The following is a 23,067-nucleotide window of genomic DNA, read 5'->3' as shown; positions in this document are numbered from 1 at the left end:
CTTTGGTGCCTCTCCTACTCTCAAGTCAGCAAGTTTTGACATCCTACCCCTCTTAAATAAAACACACACTAAAAACACACACCACACACACACACACACACACACACACACACACACACACACACACACACACACACACACACTTGCTCTCCTTATTGCCTATTAGTTAATAACTTTCTCTTTTATGTGACATAAAACTAAATGCAGGAAACATAAAACCATTAAAGACATGAGAAAAGCTAGACTGTACACATTTCTTCAATCCTTATGGTCCCGGCATTTTCTTTCTCTCTCATCTTGCCACAGCTATACAGGACATGCTTTCCTTTCTGCAAAAGTACCTATTACCTCATCAATGTTCGTCAATCGTTTTGCTATGCGAAAAATCAAAATGTCATTGTCTAATACTGAAAAAGCTGTTAATATGAATAGTACCCAAGACTGGTGTGGTTTCTCAATTTCATTATGTCTATTTTGTTATGGTCTGCTAGATAAAACAAAACAGGCCTTTGTGATAATGGAAGAATTGTAGCACACCCCAAATAAGCGAGGTTGTTATGGGACAACTGATCATTTTTATGTACCTCATTTACACAAATTACACAACAGAACATAATTCACTAAATACCAATATCAAATGCCTTTTATGCCTACTGTAAGCAAAGAGTTTTATATTAGGAAACAGTTTCACATTTCATTTATATGCTCCAGTTTCTCAAGCATGAGATTGAAAAGTAGTAGCACGAAACTTTGATATAAATTTGGAATTGTCATATTTTTCCATATAATTTGTATTGTGTCCCCATTTTTCTCCTTACTCGTTCTAACAAACAATCTCGTCTATCTAACTATTCCTGTCATTGTCAAAACTTATCTTCTGGTTAACTTCACTGATCCTGCCAGAATCACAAGTACAATTATCCCACATTTATTCTCTGGTTAGGCGTTATTACATGTTCGTACACTGCATTTTCCGCTCTATTCCAAGATAGAGCTTATAGCAACTGCTAACCGGGGACTGTACAACTGGTAGTGCAGTGATCTTGCAAAAAATTTTCTGTCAAAATTTCAATTTCTTGGATACGATGAGAAGATAATATGTAATCCTTCTTAACTTTTATTCCTGTTAGTCGTTTATTTCCATTCTAGTAATCTGAATCTATGGATTTCACTAATAATTATAACAATGCTGATCATTCACACACCCAATCAACTACATAAACAAACAGCAATTGGCATTCATCCGTTCAGGTTTATTTGGCTCAGCTCATATAGCCCGTCCATTTTTGTCTGTGGGAACGTTTTCTTTATTTCTAGATGCAATGGGGATTCCCCTGCCAGCGACATCACATGCACTATGCTTTCAAAAATGAACTTATGATTCATTTGGAAATCAACTTAGAATGTGAAACTTCCTGGCAGATTAAAACTGTGTGACTCGAACTCGGGACCTTTGCCTTTTGCGGGCAAGTGCTCTACCAACTGAGCTACCCAAGCCTGACTCATGACCCATCCTCACAGCTTTACTTCCACCAGTACATCATCTCCTACCTTCCAAACTTCCACTCCGCTGCATAGTGAAAATCTCATTCTGGAAACATCCCCCAGGCTGTGGCTAAGCCATGTCTCTGCAATATCCTTTCTTCCAGGAGTGCTAGTTCTGCAAGGTATGCAGGAGAGCTTTTGTGAAGTTCGGAAGGTAGGAGACGAGGTACTGGTGGAAGTAAAGCTGTGAGGACGGGTCGTGAGTCGTGCTTGGGTAGCTCAGTTGGTAGAGCACTTGCCCGCGAAAGGCAAAGGTCCGAAGTTTGAGTCTTGGTCTGGCACACAGTTTCAGTCTTCCAGGAAGTTTCATATCAGTGCACACTCTGCTGCAGAGTGAAAATCTCGTTCTGGAACTTAGAATGTGTTCGAAAATGTTCAAAAACCAACTGGGATGTGTTTAAAAATCATATGAATAATCGATAGACCAACGTGCCCTTGATGCTGGGCGCTTTGTAAAACAAGGTTTTTTTATCCCCAAGAATGTGAATTTGGTGCCACCTTTTTGTCAGCCCCTAGATACAGGCCTGAGAATGAAGCATAGCCACAATTGAAATTGTTGAAAAAATACACTGATAGAAAAAAATTGCAACATCAAGAAGGAGTTGTGTGACATAAATGAATGTTGTTAGGTATATTCCTACATCTGAAAGATGTTGTCTATTGATATTTTGTGCCATTCACGTAAGAGTGGCATTAGTAGCACCATTATGAGAACGCAAATCAGTTTTGCTTTAAATACGCTCAGCAACGGCCATGAGCGTTAGTTACCTTTGAAATTCGACATGGTGAGTTGATGTTAGGAATGGTTTTAATGCTAGAGAGATGCCATTATCAACACCTCACTGAATTTTAACGAGGTTGCATGAAAGGGGTACAAGAAACTACTATATTGTGAAAAGGCTCAGCAGGAATGTAGACACTGTATGTTATTGCTGGCGGTGGTGGTCACAAGAATGTATGATCACAAGAAGACTTGATTAAGACAGCAATTTGGCAGTCCGATAGAGAAGACCGTCATGTTCAGTGTATGACACTCTCGCATCATACTGCATCTGCAGCAGCAATTTAAGCAGCAGTTACTTCAAGGGCAGCTCTGAGGGAGACTTCCTGTAGTGTGCATTCTACTGACCCAAAACGGCTGCCATTGGCAACTTCAGTGGTGTCAAGCAAGAGCTGATCAGAAGACAGGGTGGAAACATGTGTTTTCTGATGAAAGTTGGTTCTGCCTCAGTGCCAGTGTTGCCCTGTGTTAGTTAGGAGGAGGCAAATTGAGGATATGAAACTGACCAGTCTGTATGCTAGACGCACTGGACCTACACCTGGAGCTGTGGTCTGATGTGCAATTTCCCATGACAGCAGGAGCACTCTCATGGTTATCCTGTGCACCCTCACTGCAAGACTGAATGTCAGTCTGGTGATTCAATCTGTTGTGTTGCCATTAATAAACAGCATCCCAGGGGATTTTTCCAACAGGATAATGCTTGTCCACATAACATTGTAACGCTACATGCTCTACAGAAAGTCAACATGTTGCCTTGGCATGTTTCATCAGCAGATCTGTCTCCAATCGAACACATATAGGTCATCATCAGATGGCAACTCGAGTGTTATCCACAAACAGCATTAACCAACAAAGTCTAACAGGCATGGAACTCCAACCTACAAATTGACATCTGGCACCTGTACTACACAATGATACACGTTTGCATGCTTGCATTATCGGTTACTAATGTAACAGCATTTCACTTTTGCAATGGCTTTTCGTGCACTTACATTAACTTGTTAACTTGCAATGTATTCCTGAAATTTCGTTACTTTGCATTAATTATTTTTTGATGTTGTAATTTTTTCCCATCAGTGTATATACCAAGAATGTTTAAATGTAAAAAAATAACTCTTTTCTGTAACTATAATCGGCAATTACAGCAAATACTGACAAGCCTCAACCTGCCTTCCACTTAACCAGACTTTTCATATTCAAAAAGAAATCTTCCATATAAAAAGGTAAGTCGAAATAACATAACATCGTATTACCCCCAGTAACTCCATGCTTAAAAGCAGCACTGCAGTGTTATAAACCATAACCTGAATTAATTTTACCATTTCTCCAATGCATGGGTTGTTTAGCGCACCAAAATAAGCTGATAGCCTGTAAATATACACCAATGTGCTTCCTTTAGACTGAAATGTGATAGTCAACATTCATGTACTGTACATTGTGTACCACTGATATGAAATTTCATTTTGACTCTCTGCCATTCTTGCTATCTGTTATAATTCTGATCAGATATTGCTGTAATTTTGTTACTTTATTTCTAGGAACCGTGTGGCATGGGTACTAATTAGGTGTCTCACCATAATTCAAGGTTTATAGAGTCAATTTCTCATCAGTAGCATTATTTTCTGTAAATTAGAACTTCTTGTACTTTTGTCAGTGATTTTTATATGTTAAAAATGCTGTGTTGCAGTGTGGTTCAGAGGCCACAATAGCTATAGGGCTGCCTGTAAGTCAGTTAAAAGGTAAAAGGTTGTAGGAAGGCGAGAGCATACCACCTGCAATAGGACCATGCCTAGTAAAGTCTATAGTATTCAAATTAGCATAGCGTTCAGATCAAGCATTAAGTTCATGACTATTTTATCTCAAAAGAAAGAAATTATGCATTTCACACAAAAATCATTCTTTTAATGTAAAGCTTTGGTTTCATTGTCTTGGTGCTTCATTCTTAGATATAATAGTTTTATTTAATTTATGTCCATAAAAAATCCATAAAATTTATTAATTTAATGTAATAACTTTTCTCAAAATAAGCACCTATAAATACTGACTGTAGTCACAGTTCCAGCAGTTTTCAAAGATAAATTATATGTTATATTGATTTATTTCAGAATTATCACTGGAGAGTGGATTGGTGGTAGATACATTAAATAATGGTGCCATAAACTTGTTCTGCAACCTGAAAAGTTCTTTCTACAGCATGACTGCATGTCGTTTCATAAGACCTGGTGATAAGGTTTGTTGCAAGCTACTTTGCCTCATTTCTATTGTTTATTTTTCAATAAAAAATAGACGTCAGTACCATAGCAACTTTTACTGCAGTGGTGGTTATGGAACTCTTGCAACAGTAAATCTTACACCAATTTCATTCTCAGCATTCAATTAAGAAATTGTTACCTACAAAGAAGAATGCATACAGTCTCTTCCAGAAAACAATGCACACTTCATGCCCATATGACTAACTTAGATGTAGATATTCTCAGAGCTATGAAGCAACTCATATCACTTAATAAAACAAGTTTTCCAATCCAGACTATGCACCAATTAGGTTCCTTTCAGAGAATGGTGATGAAATAGCTCCATACTTAATAATCTTATCCAAACACTCGCTCAGGGAAAGATCTGTACCCGAAAACTGGAGACTTTCACAGGTACACCAATATTCAAGAAAAACAATACATCTACATCTACATCTACATTGATACTCCGCAAGCCATCCAGCGGTGTGTGGCGGAGGGCACTTTACGTGCCACTGTCATTACCTCCCTTTCCTGTTCCAGTCGCGTATGGTTCGCGGGAAGAACGACTGTCTGAAAGCCTCCGTGCGCGCTCTAATCTCTCTAATTTTACATTCGTCATCTCCTCGGGAGGTATAAGTAGGGGGAAGCAATATATTCGATACCTCATCCAGAAACGCACCCTCTCGAAACCTGGCGAGCAAGCTACACCGCGATGCAGAGCGCCTCTCTTGCAGAGTCTGCCACTTGAGTTTATTAAACATCTCCGTAACGCTATCACAGTTACCAAATAACCCGGTGACGAAACGCGCCGCTCTTCTTTGGATCTTCTCTATCTCCTCCGTCAACCCGACCTGGTACGGATCCCACACTGATGAGCAATACTCAAGTATAGGTCGAACGAGTGTTTTGTAAGCCACCTCCTTTGTTGATGGACTACATTTTCTAAGCACTCTCCCAATGAATCTCAACCTGGTACCCGCCTTACCAACAATTAATTTTATATGATCATTCCACTTCAAATCGTTCCGTACGCACACTCCCAGATATTTTACAGAAGTAACTGCTACCAGTGTTTGTCCCGCTATCATATAATCATACAATAAAGGATCCTTCTTTCTATGTATTCGCAATACATTACATTTGTCTATGTTAAGGGTCAGTTGCCACTCCCTGCACCAAGTGCCTATCCGCTGCAGATCTTCCTGTATTTCGCTACAATTTTCTAATGCAGCAACTTCTCTGTATACTACAGCATCATCCGCAAAAAGCCGCATGGAACTTCCGACACTATCTACTAGGTCATTTATATATATATTGTGAAAAGCAATGGTCCCATAACACTCCCCTGTGGCACGCCAGAGGTTACTTTAACGTCTGTAGATGTCTCTCCATTGATAACAACATGCTGTGTTCTGTTTGCTAAAAACTCTTCAATCCAGCCACACAGCTGGTCTGATATTCCGTAGGCTCTTACTTTGTTTATCAGGCGACAGTGCGGAACTGTATCGAACGCCTTCCGGAAGTCAAGAAAAATAGCATCTACCTGGGAGCCTGTATCTAATATTTTCTGGGTCTCATGAACAAATAAGGCGAGTTGGGTCTCACACGATCGCTGTTTCCGGAATCCATGTTGATTCCTACATAGTAGATTCTGGGTTTCCAGAAATGACATGATACGCGAGCAAAAAACATGTTCTAAAATTCTACAAGAGATCGACGTAAGAGATATAGGTCTATAGTTTTGCGCATCTGCTCGACGACCCTTCTTGAAGACTGGGACTATCTGTGCTCTTTTCCAATCATTTGGAACCCTCCGTTCCTCTAGAGACTTGCGGTACACGGCTGTTAGAAGGGGGGCAAGTTCTTTCGCGTACTCTGTGTAGAATCGAATTGGTATCCCGTCAGGTCCAGTGGACTTTCCTCTATTGAGTGATTCCAGTTGCTTTTCTATTCCTTCGACACTTATTTCGATGTCAGCCATTTTTTCGTTTGTGCGAGGATTTAGAGAAGGAACTGCAGTGCGGTCTTCCTCTGTGAAACAGCTTTGGAAAAAGGTGTTTAGTATATCAGCTTTACGCGTGTCATCCTCTGTTTCAATGCCATCATCATCTCGTAGTGTCTGGATATGCTGTTTCGAGCCACTTACTGATTTAACGTAAGACCAGAACTTCCTAGGATTTTCTGTCAAGTCGGTACATAGAATTTTACTTTCGAATTCAATGAACGCTTCACGCATAGCCCTCCTTACGCTAACTTTGACATCGTTTAGCTTCTGTTTGTCTGAGAGGTTTTGGCTGCGTTTAAACTTGGAGTGGAGCTCTCTTTGCTTTCGCATTAGTTTCCTAACTTTGTTGTTGTACCACGGTGGATTTTTCCCGTCCCTCACAGTTTTACTCGGCAAGTACCTGTCTAAAACGCATTTTACGATTGCCTTGAACTTTTTCCATAAACACTCAACATTGTCAGTGTCAGAACAGAAATTTTCGTTTTGATCTGTTAGGTAGTCTGAAATCTGCCTTCTATTACTCTTGCTAAGCAGATAAACCTTCCTCCCTTTTTTTATATTCCTATTAACTTCCATATTCAGGGATGCTGCAACGGCCTTATGATCACTGATTCCCTGTTCTGTACATACAGAGTCGAAAAGTTCGGGTCTGTTTGTTATCAGTAGGTCCAAGATGTTATCTCCACGAGTCGGTTCTCTGTTTAATTGCTCGAGATTATTTTCGGATAGTGCACTCAGTGTAATGTCACTCGATGCTCTGTCCCTACCACCCGTCCTAAACATCTGAGTGTCCCAGTCTATATCTGGTAAATTGAAATCTCCACCTAAGACTATAACATGCTGAGAAAATTTATGTGAAATGTATTCCAAATTTTCTCTCAGTTGTTCTGCCACTAATGCTGCTGAGTCGGGAGGTCGGTAAAAGGAGCCAATTATTAACCTAGTTCGGTTGTTTAGTGTAACCTCCACCCATAATAATTCACAGGAACTATCCACTTCTACTTCACTACAGGATAAACTACTACTAACAGCGACGAACACTCCACCACCGGTTGCATGCAATCTATCCTTTCTAAACACCGTCTGTACCTTAGTAAAAATTTCGGCAGAATTTATCTCTGGCTTAAGCCAGCTTTCTGTACCTATAACGATTTCAGCTTCGTTGCTTTCTATCAGCGCTTGAAGTTCCGGTACTTTGCCAACGCAGCTTCGACAGTTGACAATTACAATACCGATTGCTGCTTGGTCCCCGCATGTCCTGACTTTGCCCCGCACCCGTTGAGGCTGTTGCCCTTTCTGTACTTGCCCAAGGCCATCTAACCTAAAAAACCGCCCAGCCCACGCCACACAACCCCTGCTACCCGTGTAGCCGCTTGTTGCGTGTAGTGGACTCCTGACCTATCCAGCGGAACCCGAAACCCCACCACCCTATGGCGCAAGTCGAGGAATCTGCAGCCCACACGGTCGCAGAACCGTCTCAGCCTCTGATTCAGACCCTCCACTCGGCTCTGTACCAAAGGTCCGCAGTCAGTCCTGTCGACAATGCTGCAGATGGTGAGCTCTGCTTTCATCCCGCTAGCGAGACTGGCAGTCTTCACCAAATCAGATAGCCGCCGGAAGCCAGAGAGGATTTCCTCCGATCCATAGCGACACATATCATTGGTGCCGACATGAGCGACCACCTGCAGATGGGTGCACCCTGTACCCTTCATAGCATCCGGAAGGACACTTTCCACATCTGGAATGACTCCCACGGTATGCACACGGAGTGCACATTGGTTTTCTTCCCCTCTCTTGCTGCCATTTCCCTAAGGGGCCCCATTACGCGCCTGACGTTGGAGCTCCCAACTACCAGTAAGCCCACCCTCTGCGACTGCCCGGATCTTGCAGACTGAGGGGCAACCTCTGGAACAGGACAAGCAGCCATGTCAGGCCGAAGATCAGTATCAGCCTGAGACAGAGCCTGAAACCGGTTCGTCAGACAAACTGGAGAGGCTTTCCGTTCAGCTCTCCGGAATGTCTTTCACCCCCTGCCACACCTTGAAACGACCTCCCACTCTACCACAGGTGAGGGATCAGCCTCAATGCGGGCAGTATCCCGGGCAACCACAGTCGTAGTCCGATCAGGGGATGCGTGGGACGAGCTGGCCGTCCCCGACAAACCCCCATCCGGACCCCCACAGTGATGCCCATTGGCAACAGCCTCAAGCTGTGTGACCGAAGCCAACACTGCCTGAAGCTGGGAGCGAAGGGATGCCAACTCAGCCTGCATCCGAACACAGCAGTTGCAGTAATAGGAGTAATCCCCTAAATTACAGGCCCACATCATTAATGTCAATATGCAGCAACCTTTTGGAGCATATATTGTGTTTGAACATTATGAATTACCTTGAAGAGAGCAGTCTATTGATACATTCTCAATATGGATTTAAAAAATATCATTCTTGTGAAACACAATTAGCTCTTTACTCACATGAAGTGTTGAGTGCTATCAGCAGGGGATTTCAAATTGATTCCATATTTCCATATTTCCAGATGGATTTTGACAAAACACAACACAAGTGGCTTGTAATGAATTTGTATGCCTATGGAACACCATCTCAGTTATGTGACTGGATTCATGATTTTCTGTCAGAGAGGTCACAATTTGTAGTCATCGAATAAAACAGAAGTGATTTCTGGCATTCCCCAAATTATTGTTATAGGTTCTCTGATGTTTCTTATCTGCATAAACAATTTAAGAGACAATCTAAGCAGCTGTCTTAGGTTATTTGCAAATGAAGATGGTGTTTAACTTCTAGTAAAGGCATCAGAAGATCAAAACAAATTGAAAAACAATATATAAAAAATATCTGTATGCTGCAAAAATTGACAACTGACCCCTAAATAATGAAGTGAGAGATCATCCACATGAGTGTTAAAAGCAATCCATTAAACTTCGGCTACATGATAAACCAATCAAATGTTAAGCCTAGTCATTACAATTACAAACAATTTAAATTGGAAAGAACACACAGAAAATGTAGTGGGGAAGGTGAACCAAAGACTGTGTTTTATTGGCAGATCAATTTGAAGATGCAACAGATCTACTAGAGAGGCTCCTTACACTACTCTTCTCCGTCCTCTTTTGTAGTACTGCTGTGTAGTGTGGGATCCTTACCAGACAGGATTAGGAGTGCATCAAGAAACTTCAAAGAAGGGCAACACATTTTGTACTATTGAGCAATAGCGGAGAGAGTGTCGTGGACATAGAACAGGACATTAAAACAAGGGAAGTTTTCACTGCGGTGGGATCTTCTCATGGAACTTCAGTCACCAGTTCTCTCCTTCGAATGCAAAAATATTTTGTTGACACCAACAAAATAGGGAGAAATTGTCATCATATTAAAATAAGGGAAATCAGAGTTCACATGGGAAAATGTAGGTGTTCACTTTTCCATTCACTGTTCAAGAGTGGAATAACAGAGAATTATTGTGAAGCTGTTTGATGAACCCTCTGCCAGGCACTTGAATGTGATGTAGATGCAGATAGAAAACTTATGTTTGGAATACTTCAAAAATCTGCTCTAATTTCTGTATTGTTGAACCAGATAGTGTAGTAACTGAGAATATTGTCTGTAATTGGGTTGGGTTCATTAAAGTTCTCATTGTCCATTACATCATTATATCCATATTCCATATATCATATATTTTTGTAACTTATCTGAAGAACCTTCTGCACCCAACATGTGGGGGGTGCTGGGGAGAGGGGGATGAACAGTGTACTGCAGATCCATTCAGAACATTGTTGACACTATTGGAAATATCAGAGTAAATTTCATACACTTGTAGGTCACAATCACCAATGTGTTATTTCCTAACAGTCTTTCTTAACCAGATGTTGTTTAAATTTTGCAGTAAATTTTAAGTCGTCACCTGCCTCCATAGCCGAGGTTACTAATGGGCACTTGTGTGAGGGCACTCGACACAGAAATATACCATTTCAAATACTGATGATGGTACATTTTCACTGCCAGTATTTTGCTGGCAAGGAAATGGGGTCAGAGGACTGGAGGCACAAAATTCCTGGTCACCATCTTTTTCTTGTGTCCTGGATTAAACTTCAAACCTCTCCACAGTGGCTCATGAAGTGAACACACGTGACGCTTATGATGGTAGTCTGCCTGATGGATGGGGATTATAAGCTCAAAGGTCTCATTGTTGCTATTTGAGAGGAGTAGGCTATGTGCAAGCACTGGGTTTCACCCTCTTCCTTCCCTTTAAAATCCCGATCGGGCCATGGTTTTTTCAGTCTGTGTTTTAACCTACCCTTCACCTTTCAATGATGTAAGGAGTCACCAGAAATGGCACATGGTCCAGGTTCCACATTAAAATGTAGGTCACTTTCCCTGGTTGGATAACTGGGTTTGGTTAGGGACACACAGGTCGCTGAAGTGGCTTCCAATTGAAAGACCTACAACAGGCCATTACACTGCATGAAATTATTACTATACATAGCAACATAAACCTAACACTGCACTGTAAAGGTATTCACCACAGTCATCCACATGACACAGATACACAAGTCAGCTCCTAGAAGACTGAAAGAATTCACTGGCAGACCACCTCCACTAGGACATTACCTCGAACAATCCACATGACACAGATACAAGAAATACATACATACATACACCCATGACAATTTGTAATAAGTCCGAGGAAGTTAATGGTAGACCACCTCAACTAGTACAGTGCCTAGAATGGTGATGCAGGATTCCTGCATCTGATCCGCTCCACTCTTTTGTTAAGTATGGGACTGCTTTGACTCTTTTGTTAATCCTTCAGTAAGCAGTAGTTGTGGTATGCTGCATTGTTCACTGGAGGGTATGGAAATTATACCTTCTGCTCTCATCGCTTCTCCCTATCTCCTACCTACAACTTAAACACACGTGGTTGGTTACTTTGTCACGGCTCCTGATAATGATCATGAGATGAGTTCTTCCAGTTGTCACATTTACCATTTAAAGTCAAAACATTTACCAACAGTCAACACAAGCACAGAGAATGCAGAAAGCAAGCTGTAGCCAATGTAAAGACTACTGGTAGGAGATGAGTGATGTTGGAGAAACGAGTCCCACCAGCCTTAGGCAGTGCTGTCTCTGTATTTGTCCTGAGAGTTTCCTACTGAGCATCAGTTTGAAAGTAGAAGTAACATGTGAAAGTAACAAATGCATAAATGATTTGTGAAATTATCTTATTGACATTCTCATTAGCAATATTGGCACTTATTGGTAAGAATTCTGTCATTTATTGCAAAAAGGTGCAATGATTGGCACAGTTTTACATTATCACAAATTTTGAAAGAAAGAATCCCAACAATGCAAAATCAGATTTATGCCTACTGCAATGGTTACTGCAAAGCTAATATTGTTTTTGTTACACATGTACTTTACATACAACATAACTCGGCACTTTGCACAGTGGCTTCTGGGAGAGGACACACATAATGGAATGCCTCACATTCCCTCCCAGTGCCTTCCAGTACCAAGTACATTGTACATACAGGGTGAGTCAGCTGCCCCTACCAATGTCATTTTATGCAACATGCAATGTTCTATCTTGCCTTAAAAAATGATGCTTCAAGATTTTCATCTATTGCCCACAAAGTGCCAACTGTTAATCCTACAGAAAAAATGAACAGGATCATTTTGCAGGAAATGTGATGTAGTTAAATGTTGTACTGGGATATGTTTTTGCTGGAGGCAGCAGTTATTGAGTTGTTAGAGAAAAGTGTATGAAAGCTACCTACCGATGCTCCCCCATTCCCAAACACTGGTCAAGATTTCTAGTAAGCTGTTCATGGCATTCATTCCTACCATTGTACAAAGATTTGCAACTGCACGAATTATTTCCCATATTCAACCTATTTTGGTCTTCATTGACTGCCCTTATTGTGCCACTGGCATAGTTGACCACTTACAAACTGTAAAATTGATGATTTGTTGACCACTTAACAAACTGTAAAATTGATGATTTGTACCTAAAAATTTTGTGAATTTTGACAGAATGAAATAAAATAAACAGTTATGTTGTCGTATTCATCAGGTCTTCTGACTATGAAACTACTGTGCTGGTAAGGGTGTGTAATTGGCTTTAGTGTAACATTTACAAAAGTCTTTTTTTTTTCACAGACACATTTAAAGACTATGCTGGTGGCACAATAACCCAGCCAATAGAGACCAAAATAGCAGTAGGAGGGAGTGCCATGAACAACATACTAGAAATCCTGATTAGAGAGGGATGTGTGTGAGGGTGGAGGTGCATTTGAAGATGGCTTTTGTACATTTTTCATGAATAACTAGTAAACCATTGCTCCAGAGAAAAAGTATTCCTCTGTGAATCTATTAGAGAAATGTTGATCATCAAAGGCAAAAATGTCATCAAGAAAGCTGACAATTATTAGTGTTTGGTTGAAGTGATAGACAGTCCCTAACAATGTACTTAGAAGATTAACTGAGAATATCTTGTTAAATATTGAGCTCAAAGACATTATAAAACCATGGCCTAGACAGATTAAATAGATAAACATCAAGTAAGGTAGTAAAGATCCATCTTACTTTAATGGTACCATTCAGAGTGTGTGTATATAGAAAACATGGGAACTGTTTATTACATATATTAAGATTCTTATCCAGAATTCCATATGTCACAAAAAGAGACTCTCCTAAGCCCATGCTACAAAACAGTCTATGTGGAAACTGCTGAAGAATATGTAATAACAATATGTGCATTGATAAGAAGAGTTGTGTATGGACTCTGCAGAAAATTTCTGCCATCAGATCCTGATGAAAGACCTGTCATAAATTGTTAGAAACATTCCATTCAGTTTCTTGTGTATCAGGCTAGAGTTGAAACTGCAAATAGCAGATAGTACACAGAAATATTAAATTCTGCATTTAAAAATGTGTTTACACATCAGGACACTACCATGAAATATTTCGACATTCCACAGACTCAAAAATGAGACTCATTTTACTAAGGTTTGAAGCTCCTCTTTTTGTTCTTCCATGTTTGTGATTTAAAAACTAGGTTGTTTTGGAACTCAGCCTTATGCAAACACAATTAGTTTATTTTTATATTTACCCAAACATGTTTTGACAACAATGTGTCATCTTCTGTCGGTCAAATTTTTTATTCCTGTAAAGTACAATATCACATTTGTAATAATTTAACTGCTGTAGGCCTACGAAATACAATATTTGCAATTTGCCTTGTTTTGTTTAGACACTCACTTAAAATTACATCGTTAACTGAACTGTATTATTATACATTGAATTTCATGTTCATTTTAGTCATTTTTTTGACAGCATGTCATCTACAAACTAGCCATGAAGAAAATTATTGCCTATTTGTGGAGAGGGGTAGAGATTATGTACGTTTCTGTACTTACATTTTCCATCCAGTTTCATGTCACTGGTTGGTGTCTCAATAAGCTGCTATTTAGTGCATTATTTTCACTCAGTTTTTCACAAATTTCCACTCACTACTTCACCTCATGTGCGCTTACACAAAATGTGGCAAAATATGATCTGAGCAGACACTTGCTGACTACACACTCAGTGAGAGGTCTCATGTTTTTGTCATTGCTCACTTGCTCATTGTTCGTTTTGTGATGAGAGATACTGGTGTATACACCCCCGTTACAGAACAAAGATGAAGACTATTTAAAATGAACAAGCCACCAGACCCTCACATAATTCCATTTTGATTTGGCACTGAATAATTTTGCAAATATCCCCTTTTCCAGCTTATATTTAGAATCTCCTGCTCAGCAACTATTCTGCATAGTAGGGAAAGAGTGCAGGTGATTAATGTTTACCAAAAGGGTAAAACAATGGGTGCACAGAATTTCATCTAATATTTCTGACATCTTCCTAGTGCAAGGTCCTAGAAGTTATCCTAAACTCAAACTTTATAATATTCCTGGAGGAAAATAATTTTCTCAAAGAAGGAGCACAAATTCAGGAACAGCCACTCATGTGAAACACAATTTGCTTCATTCAAATACTGACAAACCTGGCAATACTTCATGATTGCTAAATATGTGTGAGAATTGGATATATGTCTGTATCTTAGGTATCCCTGTGTGATGGGTCAAAATATGTTGTCCCTGGGACCATGACAAAAATAAGTAACTTATACACACAATAACTATATTCTAACTGTAAGTTAAAACATGGTTGTAGCTGTGACATATTTATGCAAATTGTTATTAAAAAGTTATAAATGGAAGGAAAGTAGAAAGGTAGTGTGAGCTATGGTATTTCAGTGTTTCCAGCTGAACAGCAACTTGAGTGGCAAAGAGTTTATACTGAGTTTCAGCTGGCTAGTGAGAAATTCACCAACAGCCAAAAAACACAATATTCAGTTGTTAAGGAGTGGTGGTAGTGCTCTTTGTTTGTTAAAATTTAATGTTTCCTGAAAACTTAATATATGGTTTTAATGGCAGTTTGATTTTGGTGAGGCCATCGGAGAGTTGTCTGCTCATGAGTATCAATTTGACCTTGCCACAGCCGAGTTAACGTTATGAGATTTGTTAAGTCAGCATGGAAACTTGACCACCTGTGAATGCAGTAATTTGAAGGGGGTTGTTTATTAAAAGAGATTTGAAGATATGTATCAACTGTTATTTAGTGTTGCACTGGATTTGAATTCTTCTTAATGGGCCAAAATAGATTAGTTTATGCCTAAGGGATGTTAACCAGATTATTGTATGCTAACACATCATTTACAGTGTTGTGGTTTGTGTTTGAGGATTTCTGGAATTGGTTTACATTTAGATTTTGTTCTGAACTGTAGGAGCAGTCATGTACAGAGCTAGTACTGTACAGAGCTGATTACTGGTATGACTCAGGTGCTTAATATTGTGTTAGCAGAAACTATGCTAATTTTACCAGAACTGCAGATTTGTTAGCAAGTCCTTTTTGGCCTGAATGTGACAAAAGTAACTGCCTTGAATTCTATATGTCATTATTTGCCATAAGGAACTACTGATTTGAGTGGTGTTTAGAGCTGCTATTCACTTCTAGGGAACTTGTATTAAGTACCCAACTAACACTGTAATACATAATGGGTAATAGAGATAGTTAGCTCCTCTCCTACATCTGAGGTGGAGTAGATTTGCTTGTTGATTAAATGTCAGGAACAAAGTGGTTGTGCCCTTTTTTATTTAATTTATTTTTTAGCCAATGTGTAACTGACCTTATTGAAGAATAAAAACCTGTCTTTCATCAAAGAAATAATAAAAAAATATTACCATAACTTGTTATTATACAGTTGTTGAAATATGTACACTTCATTACAATCTTTGAGAAAAGTAAATCCAAATCAAAGTTGGAAGAAAAGAATAGATAGAGATTAATTTTGTTGTAACAATTTATTACTGAAAGTGCAAAAAAGAAAATAAAGGCAAAGAAAGATGTTAGTAACTCCCATGATGCAGAAAAGAGTGCAGTTGCTGTCATATGCAGAAACAGAGTGATTTATCTGGTGTCCAAAAGAACATGGGCTTTGGCTTTCGGGCCAAGTGTGAAAACATTTCTGAAACTGCTAAGTTTGTAAACTGTTCACATGCTGCCATGGTTAATGTGTACCATGTGTGACCCAATAGCCCTATTCAAACCCTGTGCTGAGGTGACTGTGGTGCACCATGGGCCATAGATGATAAGGGTGAAAGACGGCTGCAGAGATACATGAGTGAATAATGTGACTACTGAACAGCTGACCAGGCAGATGAACTGAAGGGCTGCCAATTGTGTCTCCCCAATGACTATTCTGTAAACGTTGCTGCGTATTTGCCTCTGCAACAGGTGCCTGGCTCATGCACCCAAGCTGACTGCTGTTCATTAATAAAAAAAGGCTGGAATTTGCATGCCAGTACTTCAACTGGACATCCACTGAGTTTTGCCATGCCATTCCCTGGGTGATCTTGTCATTCTGGAAAGCACAATGGATCAACACAATTATGTATCTATCCTTGGAGACCATGTCCACCCAAACATCCTGTTTGTTTTTTCCTCACCACAGTGACATCTACCAGCAGGGCAATGCAACATGTCACACAGTTCTGAGTGTATGTGAATAGTTTGTAGAGCACCAGAAAGAGTTTAACATACTCCTGTGACCACCAGACTCCCCACATTTAGATCTAATTGAGAATCTGTAGGGCCACCTCAATTGGGCTTCTCATGGCTTTGCACCATGGATCCTCAGCTGAGAAATCTAGCACTGCTGGCCATGCCACTGGAGTCAGTATGGCTCCACATCCCTGTAAGCAACTTCCAGAATCTCATTGACTCTCTTCCTGCACCTCTGTGCTGTGAAAGGTGGTTATTCAAGGTTTTAACAGGTGATCATGTTAATGTGACTGAGCCACGCAGTGTAGCGGATTTCTCCAACATTGTTTACCAATGTTCATTTGAAAATAGTATTTTATTAATTTTAATTTGCTGACAGATCTTTTTCAGCTGGCAGAAGCGACAGGTAGCATGAGTGTTAGTATAAGTGCAATTCATTTATTGAGATAACTGGTCACTAAGTAATATTCTTCATTGCAGTTAAGAAGTGCAATGTAATCTGCTTTTCTTAAATAAAGCAATAATTATTTTATTTGGTGTTTAAAGCTTTCAGTCTCTAAGCATAACTCATTGGCACTTAAATCACTTTGTATTTTAATGAGAGATCAGCTGCAGAATTTGTTAGTTCTCCAAAAGAGGTTTCACAAAACAAAGTCCTGTCAGGAAACCACAATTAGAAGCTACAACAGCTAAACCTCAAAATCTCCATCGCTTTTCTAAATAAGTGTGTCTGCTGCACTCTGAAGCTTAATTTAAACTTCTGAAGTGAAGTCATTATGACCACTTCATCCTTGGCCCTTCCCTTAAACATTGTTCTAATCTTTGATTTACATTTTTCTGAGAATTCTGTGTCTACTAATAGCTCACCTGCTTGATTTTTTACCGAATCAATACACAGCTCTATTTGATTCTTTTCTGAAATCATTCAAAAAATACATGAGATCCTGCAAGTGTTTCGATGCAAGCTCAGTGAAAATGATTTTTTCAGGTAAATGCAATTCATGTGTCAGCATGTCCAGGAAGGTGATCTCACATGACAAATAAACAAATAAATTAAAATTAAATATTTTTATTTTAGCTGAAGGTACAGAACCTGGTATAAATGTGCACTTTCCATCAGTTACTTCTGCAGTTGTATTTTTCATTATTTGCAGTAGCTCAGTGTATAAAGCTTCAAATGACCATCTCATATCAGAATCATCCTTCAAAATCAAATTTCAATTTCATAAGGCTTGTCAACATTCAGTCAATCTGGAAAAATAATCTGTTATACATACATGCATACATAATGCCTCTCCTAAGAAACGTCGTGTGCCTTTTCTCTGGTGTTTCAGGACATATTTGTAATTTAGTTTTCGCAATATGCTACTGGAGTCAACCCAAACAAATATTGCTCATCACCATCCCATGTGATGCCAAGTGCCAATGAAAAGTGTCAGTTTGTTTCCTGTTACAAACTAAATTATTTTGAAAGTGCAATTTTACATCGCCATTTGACATAGCAGTTCCTTATTAGTCTATTGGGATATTCATTTTATCCATGTGTATTACCTGGATAGTAAAACATGAAGAATATTCAGTAGTTCATAAACGACAGCACCACTTTGGCCCACGGTGACTGTTACTGCCATGCAGAAGTGCTACTCAGTCGCTACTGAAGTACTGATTATTCTTCATGTTTTAGTGTTCCTGTTAACTCACATGAATAAAAGAAATAATCCATTATACTAATTTTGAACCTTTCTATCAAATGGGCACACAAAATCCTGATTTAAATATAATTTTGATTGTAATGGGAGCAAACCAATGCATTCTTTCAATGCTGTGTTTCATATGATAGACATGATGAGCAATGTTTGTTTGGGCTGACTCCAGTTACACATTGCAAAACCAAAATTACAATATCTGCTGAAGCACCATAGAAAATGCACATGATGGTCCAGAGGAGAGATACACAGTATAAAGTAGCGTGTATGTGTGTATGTCAGGGACATCCTCCAAAACACCTATATCAATTTTGACCAAATTTGGCATGGAAAAATCAGGCCTCACAAGTATCAGCATTATGTGGTGTATATCCTCCTAGCTCCAATGGAAGTGGAGATATGGGAGAAAATGGGTGTTTTTCATCCCATGGTCTACAGGCTGCCCTACATGACAGGCACGTTGTGTGGGAACAGTCTCGACCTGCTAAATCAATTTGCTTTGCAAGGAGGCGTATGTGTCGGGGACAAGAAATAGATTTCTGGGTCCTAACATGTAGGTTGCCGTGCATGACAGTCATGTTATGTTGGAGTTACATTGGCCTGCTTTATTGACCTGCTTTGCATCGTGGCGTGTATGAGAGGAGCAAATAAATGATTTTCAATCCCTTATGTGTAACCTGCCCTGCATGAGAGGTGTGTTCTGGCAGTAGTATCGACCTGCTTTGTTGAACTGTATTGCAGGGGCTATGTGTGACAACGAGCATGGTAGGGAACAGATTGAGATGGATAGAGGAAGAGGTTGACAGAACAAGTGTGAGGAGGAAATGGATATAGAAAGGGGAAGAGGGGGAGGTTTATGACGTAAGTGGAAGGTGTAGGGAAGTGGTGGGCAGGTGGAAATGGAAGAGGAGGCGGAGGTGGAAAAAGAGATGAGGAGGAGGATGTGGTTAGAGAGGGGAGGGAGGAGGAAGATATATTGTGTGTGTGTGTGTGTGTGTGTGTGTGTGTGTGTGTGTGTGTGTGTGTGTGTGTGTGTGTGTGTGTGTGTGTGTGTGTGTGTGTGTGTGTGGGGAGGAGATATACAGATAGAGGTGGGTGAGTGAGGTGAACAAACAGGAAGAGGAGCCAGGTGTTAGATAAGAAGCACACAAAACAACATCATGATTTTTTCCCCAAATAACAAAAAAGTTTTTCACAGGGAAAATGTACTATTATTGCATGGACTTTCTGGGCAAAAAAATTATTTACAGTAGGCTTGCTGGTCGTTCACATAGTGTACAGTGAGCCAACATGTCCAGTTTGATGCCAGCATGGTGCCCAGCTACTTTGGTTGGCATGTACAAGTGTAGAAAAAAGAGCAATATTAATGTACGAGTGTGACTAAATTTTGGTTTGTGTGCAAAGTTTTTTTGTGCATGTTTTCTATTTAGGGTTTGGTGCAAATTTTTGTGTAAAGTTATGAGCACTGTTCCTAATCAGTGGGGGGTGCTGATCTTAATCAAGTGGAAGATTTTTTTATGTGAGTTAGCATCATGTTTTAATTTTGTGTGCCTGTGCCCCATCAAGCCTCAGGCTGTGGGTATTAAAAGTATGCTCCCTGGAGGATGGTGCCTCTGGCCAGTCCCTATCTATGATGCTAATGAGACAGACATCTCCAGCTGTTGGATCTGCGAGGATAGTAGCTTTCTGTGACATAATTTCACACAGATTTAATCTGCAAACAGATAGCATTACAAAATTTTGGACAATGCAGATTGTGTAGTAGTATTCTAATCATAAACTGATAAGCCATAACTACTACTTTCCTAATTTACAGGTTTTCTGTTAAAATGGAGTGCAAGAAAGAAGAAAACAGCACATTGTTGTGTATACAATTTTTGTTGAAAGCTATATACATAGAGAAACAGTATAGATGGGAGACACATTTTGTATAACAGTTTAAATATCCCTATATATATCAGCAGCAGCAGCCAATTCAATAATTAGATGATGTGGCCTCTTCGAGTCGTGGATTCAGGTAGGCAGGTAGGCTTTCAGAAGTCTTCTCCATAAAAACACGGATGATGTGACTTACCGAACAAAAGTGCTGGCAGGTCGATAGACACACAAACATACACACGAAATTCTAGGATTCACAACAAACTGTTGCCTCATCAGGAAAGAGGGAAGGAGAGGGAAAGACGAAAGGATGTGGGTTTTAAGGGAGTGGAGCTGGAAGTGGGAGACTGAGTAGATGGGAGAGACTGGGTTTGTGTGCAATGAGAGGAGGTTGAGGTTTGCTGGAAAGCTTGTGAAGGGTGAGTGAGTTGCCTTTCCGGAGGTGGGAAACCAGGAGATTGGATAGTTTTTTGAGGTGGAGGGTGGCATGCTGTTCTAATTTGCGGTTGGCCTGTAGGAGGATGCTCTGAACAGCCGGTGTGGATGTGGGAGAGGAAAGATTGAGGACTTCTATTAAGGATAGGAGTTGACGGATGTGTTCATTGGCTGAGTTGATGTGTAGGTGAAGGATTAGGTGGGTGAGAGCAATGGATTGTTCAGTTTGGAACTGGTATAGGGACTGATGGAAAGAAGGGTTGCAGCCAGAGATGGGAACTTTAAGTGTGAGGCCTTTGGGGGTAATGCCAAATGTCAGACAAGCCTGAGAAAATAGAATATGGGAGCGTAATCTGGCTAGGGCGAAGGCATGTTTGCGGAGGGAATGTAAATAAAACTTAATGGGGTCATTGTGGGGGTGTTGTGAGGGTGACATGGTATTAGAAGGTGGAAAGTGTAACATGAGGCTGAAATGAAAATGAAAATAAAAATAAAAATATATGGGGAGAGATAAAGGTGAACTAGAAAGCAACTGGAGATCTGGTGAAAAAGTGTTGGTTAGAGCTGGGCTGTGTTGATCCTGTGGTGAACTTGGGTTGGTAGACAATGATGTGCATAAAGGTTAGGTGGTTGTGTTGCCACCAAAACACGTTAAAGGGTGGAGAAATTCGGGAAAATTTCGAAAAAAACTACGTGTAATTGTATTAAAAGGAGTGGTTTTGTGGTGACAGATTATGAGAATGAGGCTAACAATTGTCTGACGAAGAAATAATGACGTTAAAACCTGTGGGAAGCGGCTAAAAATGATCAATGATGTGGGAAAAATGGAAATGGAAATAAAGCGAAAGTTATTAGAACTAGCTGAAATGGTTGTTTAATAGGAGAAAGGAACTGTTTGTGAACTAGAAACGGTGGATTTTATAGCAGTGGTAGTGTTGAAAGCGGAAAAAGTTTTTTGGTTGTGGTTTGGAAGTGGGTTACGTATTATTGAGTATATATAGGCTGGATAAAATTGTATAGTATATTACGGTAAAAAGGAGAAGGTTAATACAAAGTGAACCTACTGGCAAAAACAGAAAGAGAAAGTAAGTGACAGAAAAGATTTCGAAATGCAACAGTGACAATAACAAACGTAATTGTTGGGTTCAAATTAATGATATGAATATAATAGAAGGATACATTCCACGCAGGAAAAATATATCTAAAAACAAAGATGATGTGACTTACCATACGAAAGTGCTGGCACGTCGATAGACACACAAACACACAAAATTCTAGCTTTCGCAACCAACGGTTACTTCATCAGGAAAGAGGGAAGGAGAAGGAAAGACGAAAGGATGTGGGTTTTAAGGGAGAGGGTAAGGAGTCATTCCAATCCCAGGAGCGGAAAGACTTACCTTAGAGGGAAAAAAGGACAGGTATACACTCGCACACACACCCATATCCAACCACACATACACAGACACAAGCAGACATTTGTAAAGACAAAGAGATTTGGCAGAGATGTCAGTCGAGGCAGAAGTACAGAGGCAAAGATGTTGTTGAGACAGGTGAGGTATGAGCGGCGGCAACTTGAAATTAGCGGAGGTTGAGGCCTGTCGGATAGCGAGAAGAGAGGATATACTGAAGGGCAAGTTCCCATCTCCAGAGTTCTGACGGGTTGGTGTTAGTGGGAAGTATCCAGATAACCAGGACGGTGTAACACTGCACCAAGATGTGCTGGCCATGCACCAAGGCGTGTTTAGCCACAGGGTGATCCTCATTACCAACAAACACTGTCTGCCTGTGTCCATTCATGCAAATGGACAGTTTGTTGCTGGTCATTCCCACACAGAAAGCTTCACAGTGTAGGCAGGTCACTTGGTAAATCACGTGGGTGCTTTCACACGTGGCTCTGCCTTTGATCGTGTACACCTTCCGGGTTACAGGACTGGAGTAGGTGGTGGTGGGACAGGTTTTACACTGGGGGCAGCTACAAGGGTAGGAGCCAGAGGGTAGGGAAGGTGGTTTGGGGATTTCATAGGGATGAACTAAGAGGTTACAAAGGTTAGGTGGACAGTGGAAAGACACTCTTGGTGGAGTGGGGAGGATTTCATGAAGGATGGATCTCATTTCAGGGCAGGATTTGAGGAAGTCGTATCCCTGCTGGAGAGCCACATTCAGAGTCTGATCCAGTCCCGGAAAGTATCCTGTTACAAGTGGGGCACTTTTACACACACACACACACACACACACACACACACAAACACACACACACACACACACACACACACACACAAACACACACACACGCGCGCGCACACACACACACACACACACACACACACACACACACACACACACACACACACACACACACACCGCGCGC

At 40.3% G+C, this 23,067-nt stretch overlaps 1 protein-coding gene across 1 annotated transcript in view; it reads left to right on the top strand.

Annotated features, from left to right (window-relative positions):
• Positions 1–23,067, top strand: part of LOC124607271 — a 234,656-nt gene that overhangs the window by 72,150 nt on the left and 139,439 nt on the right. Inside the window, exon 3 of the mRNA XM_047139549.1 lies at positions 4,432–4,556. Coding sequence (XP_046995505.1) covers positions 4,432–4,556 — 125 coding nt within the window. The remainder of the gene's footprint in view (positions 1–4,431; positions 4,557–23,067) is intronic.

Source organism: Schistocerca americana, chromosome 3 (assembly GCF_021461395.2).
Source record: "Schistocerca americana isolate TAMUIC-IGC-003095 chromosome 3, iqSchAmer2.1, whole genome shotgun sequence".
In the NCBI taxonomy this organism is placed as follows: Eukaryota; Metazoa; Arthropoda; class Insecta; order Orthoptera; family Acrididae; genus Schistocerca; species Schistocerca americana.
This window is presented reverse-complemented; position numbering and strand designations above follow the sequence as displayed.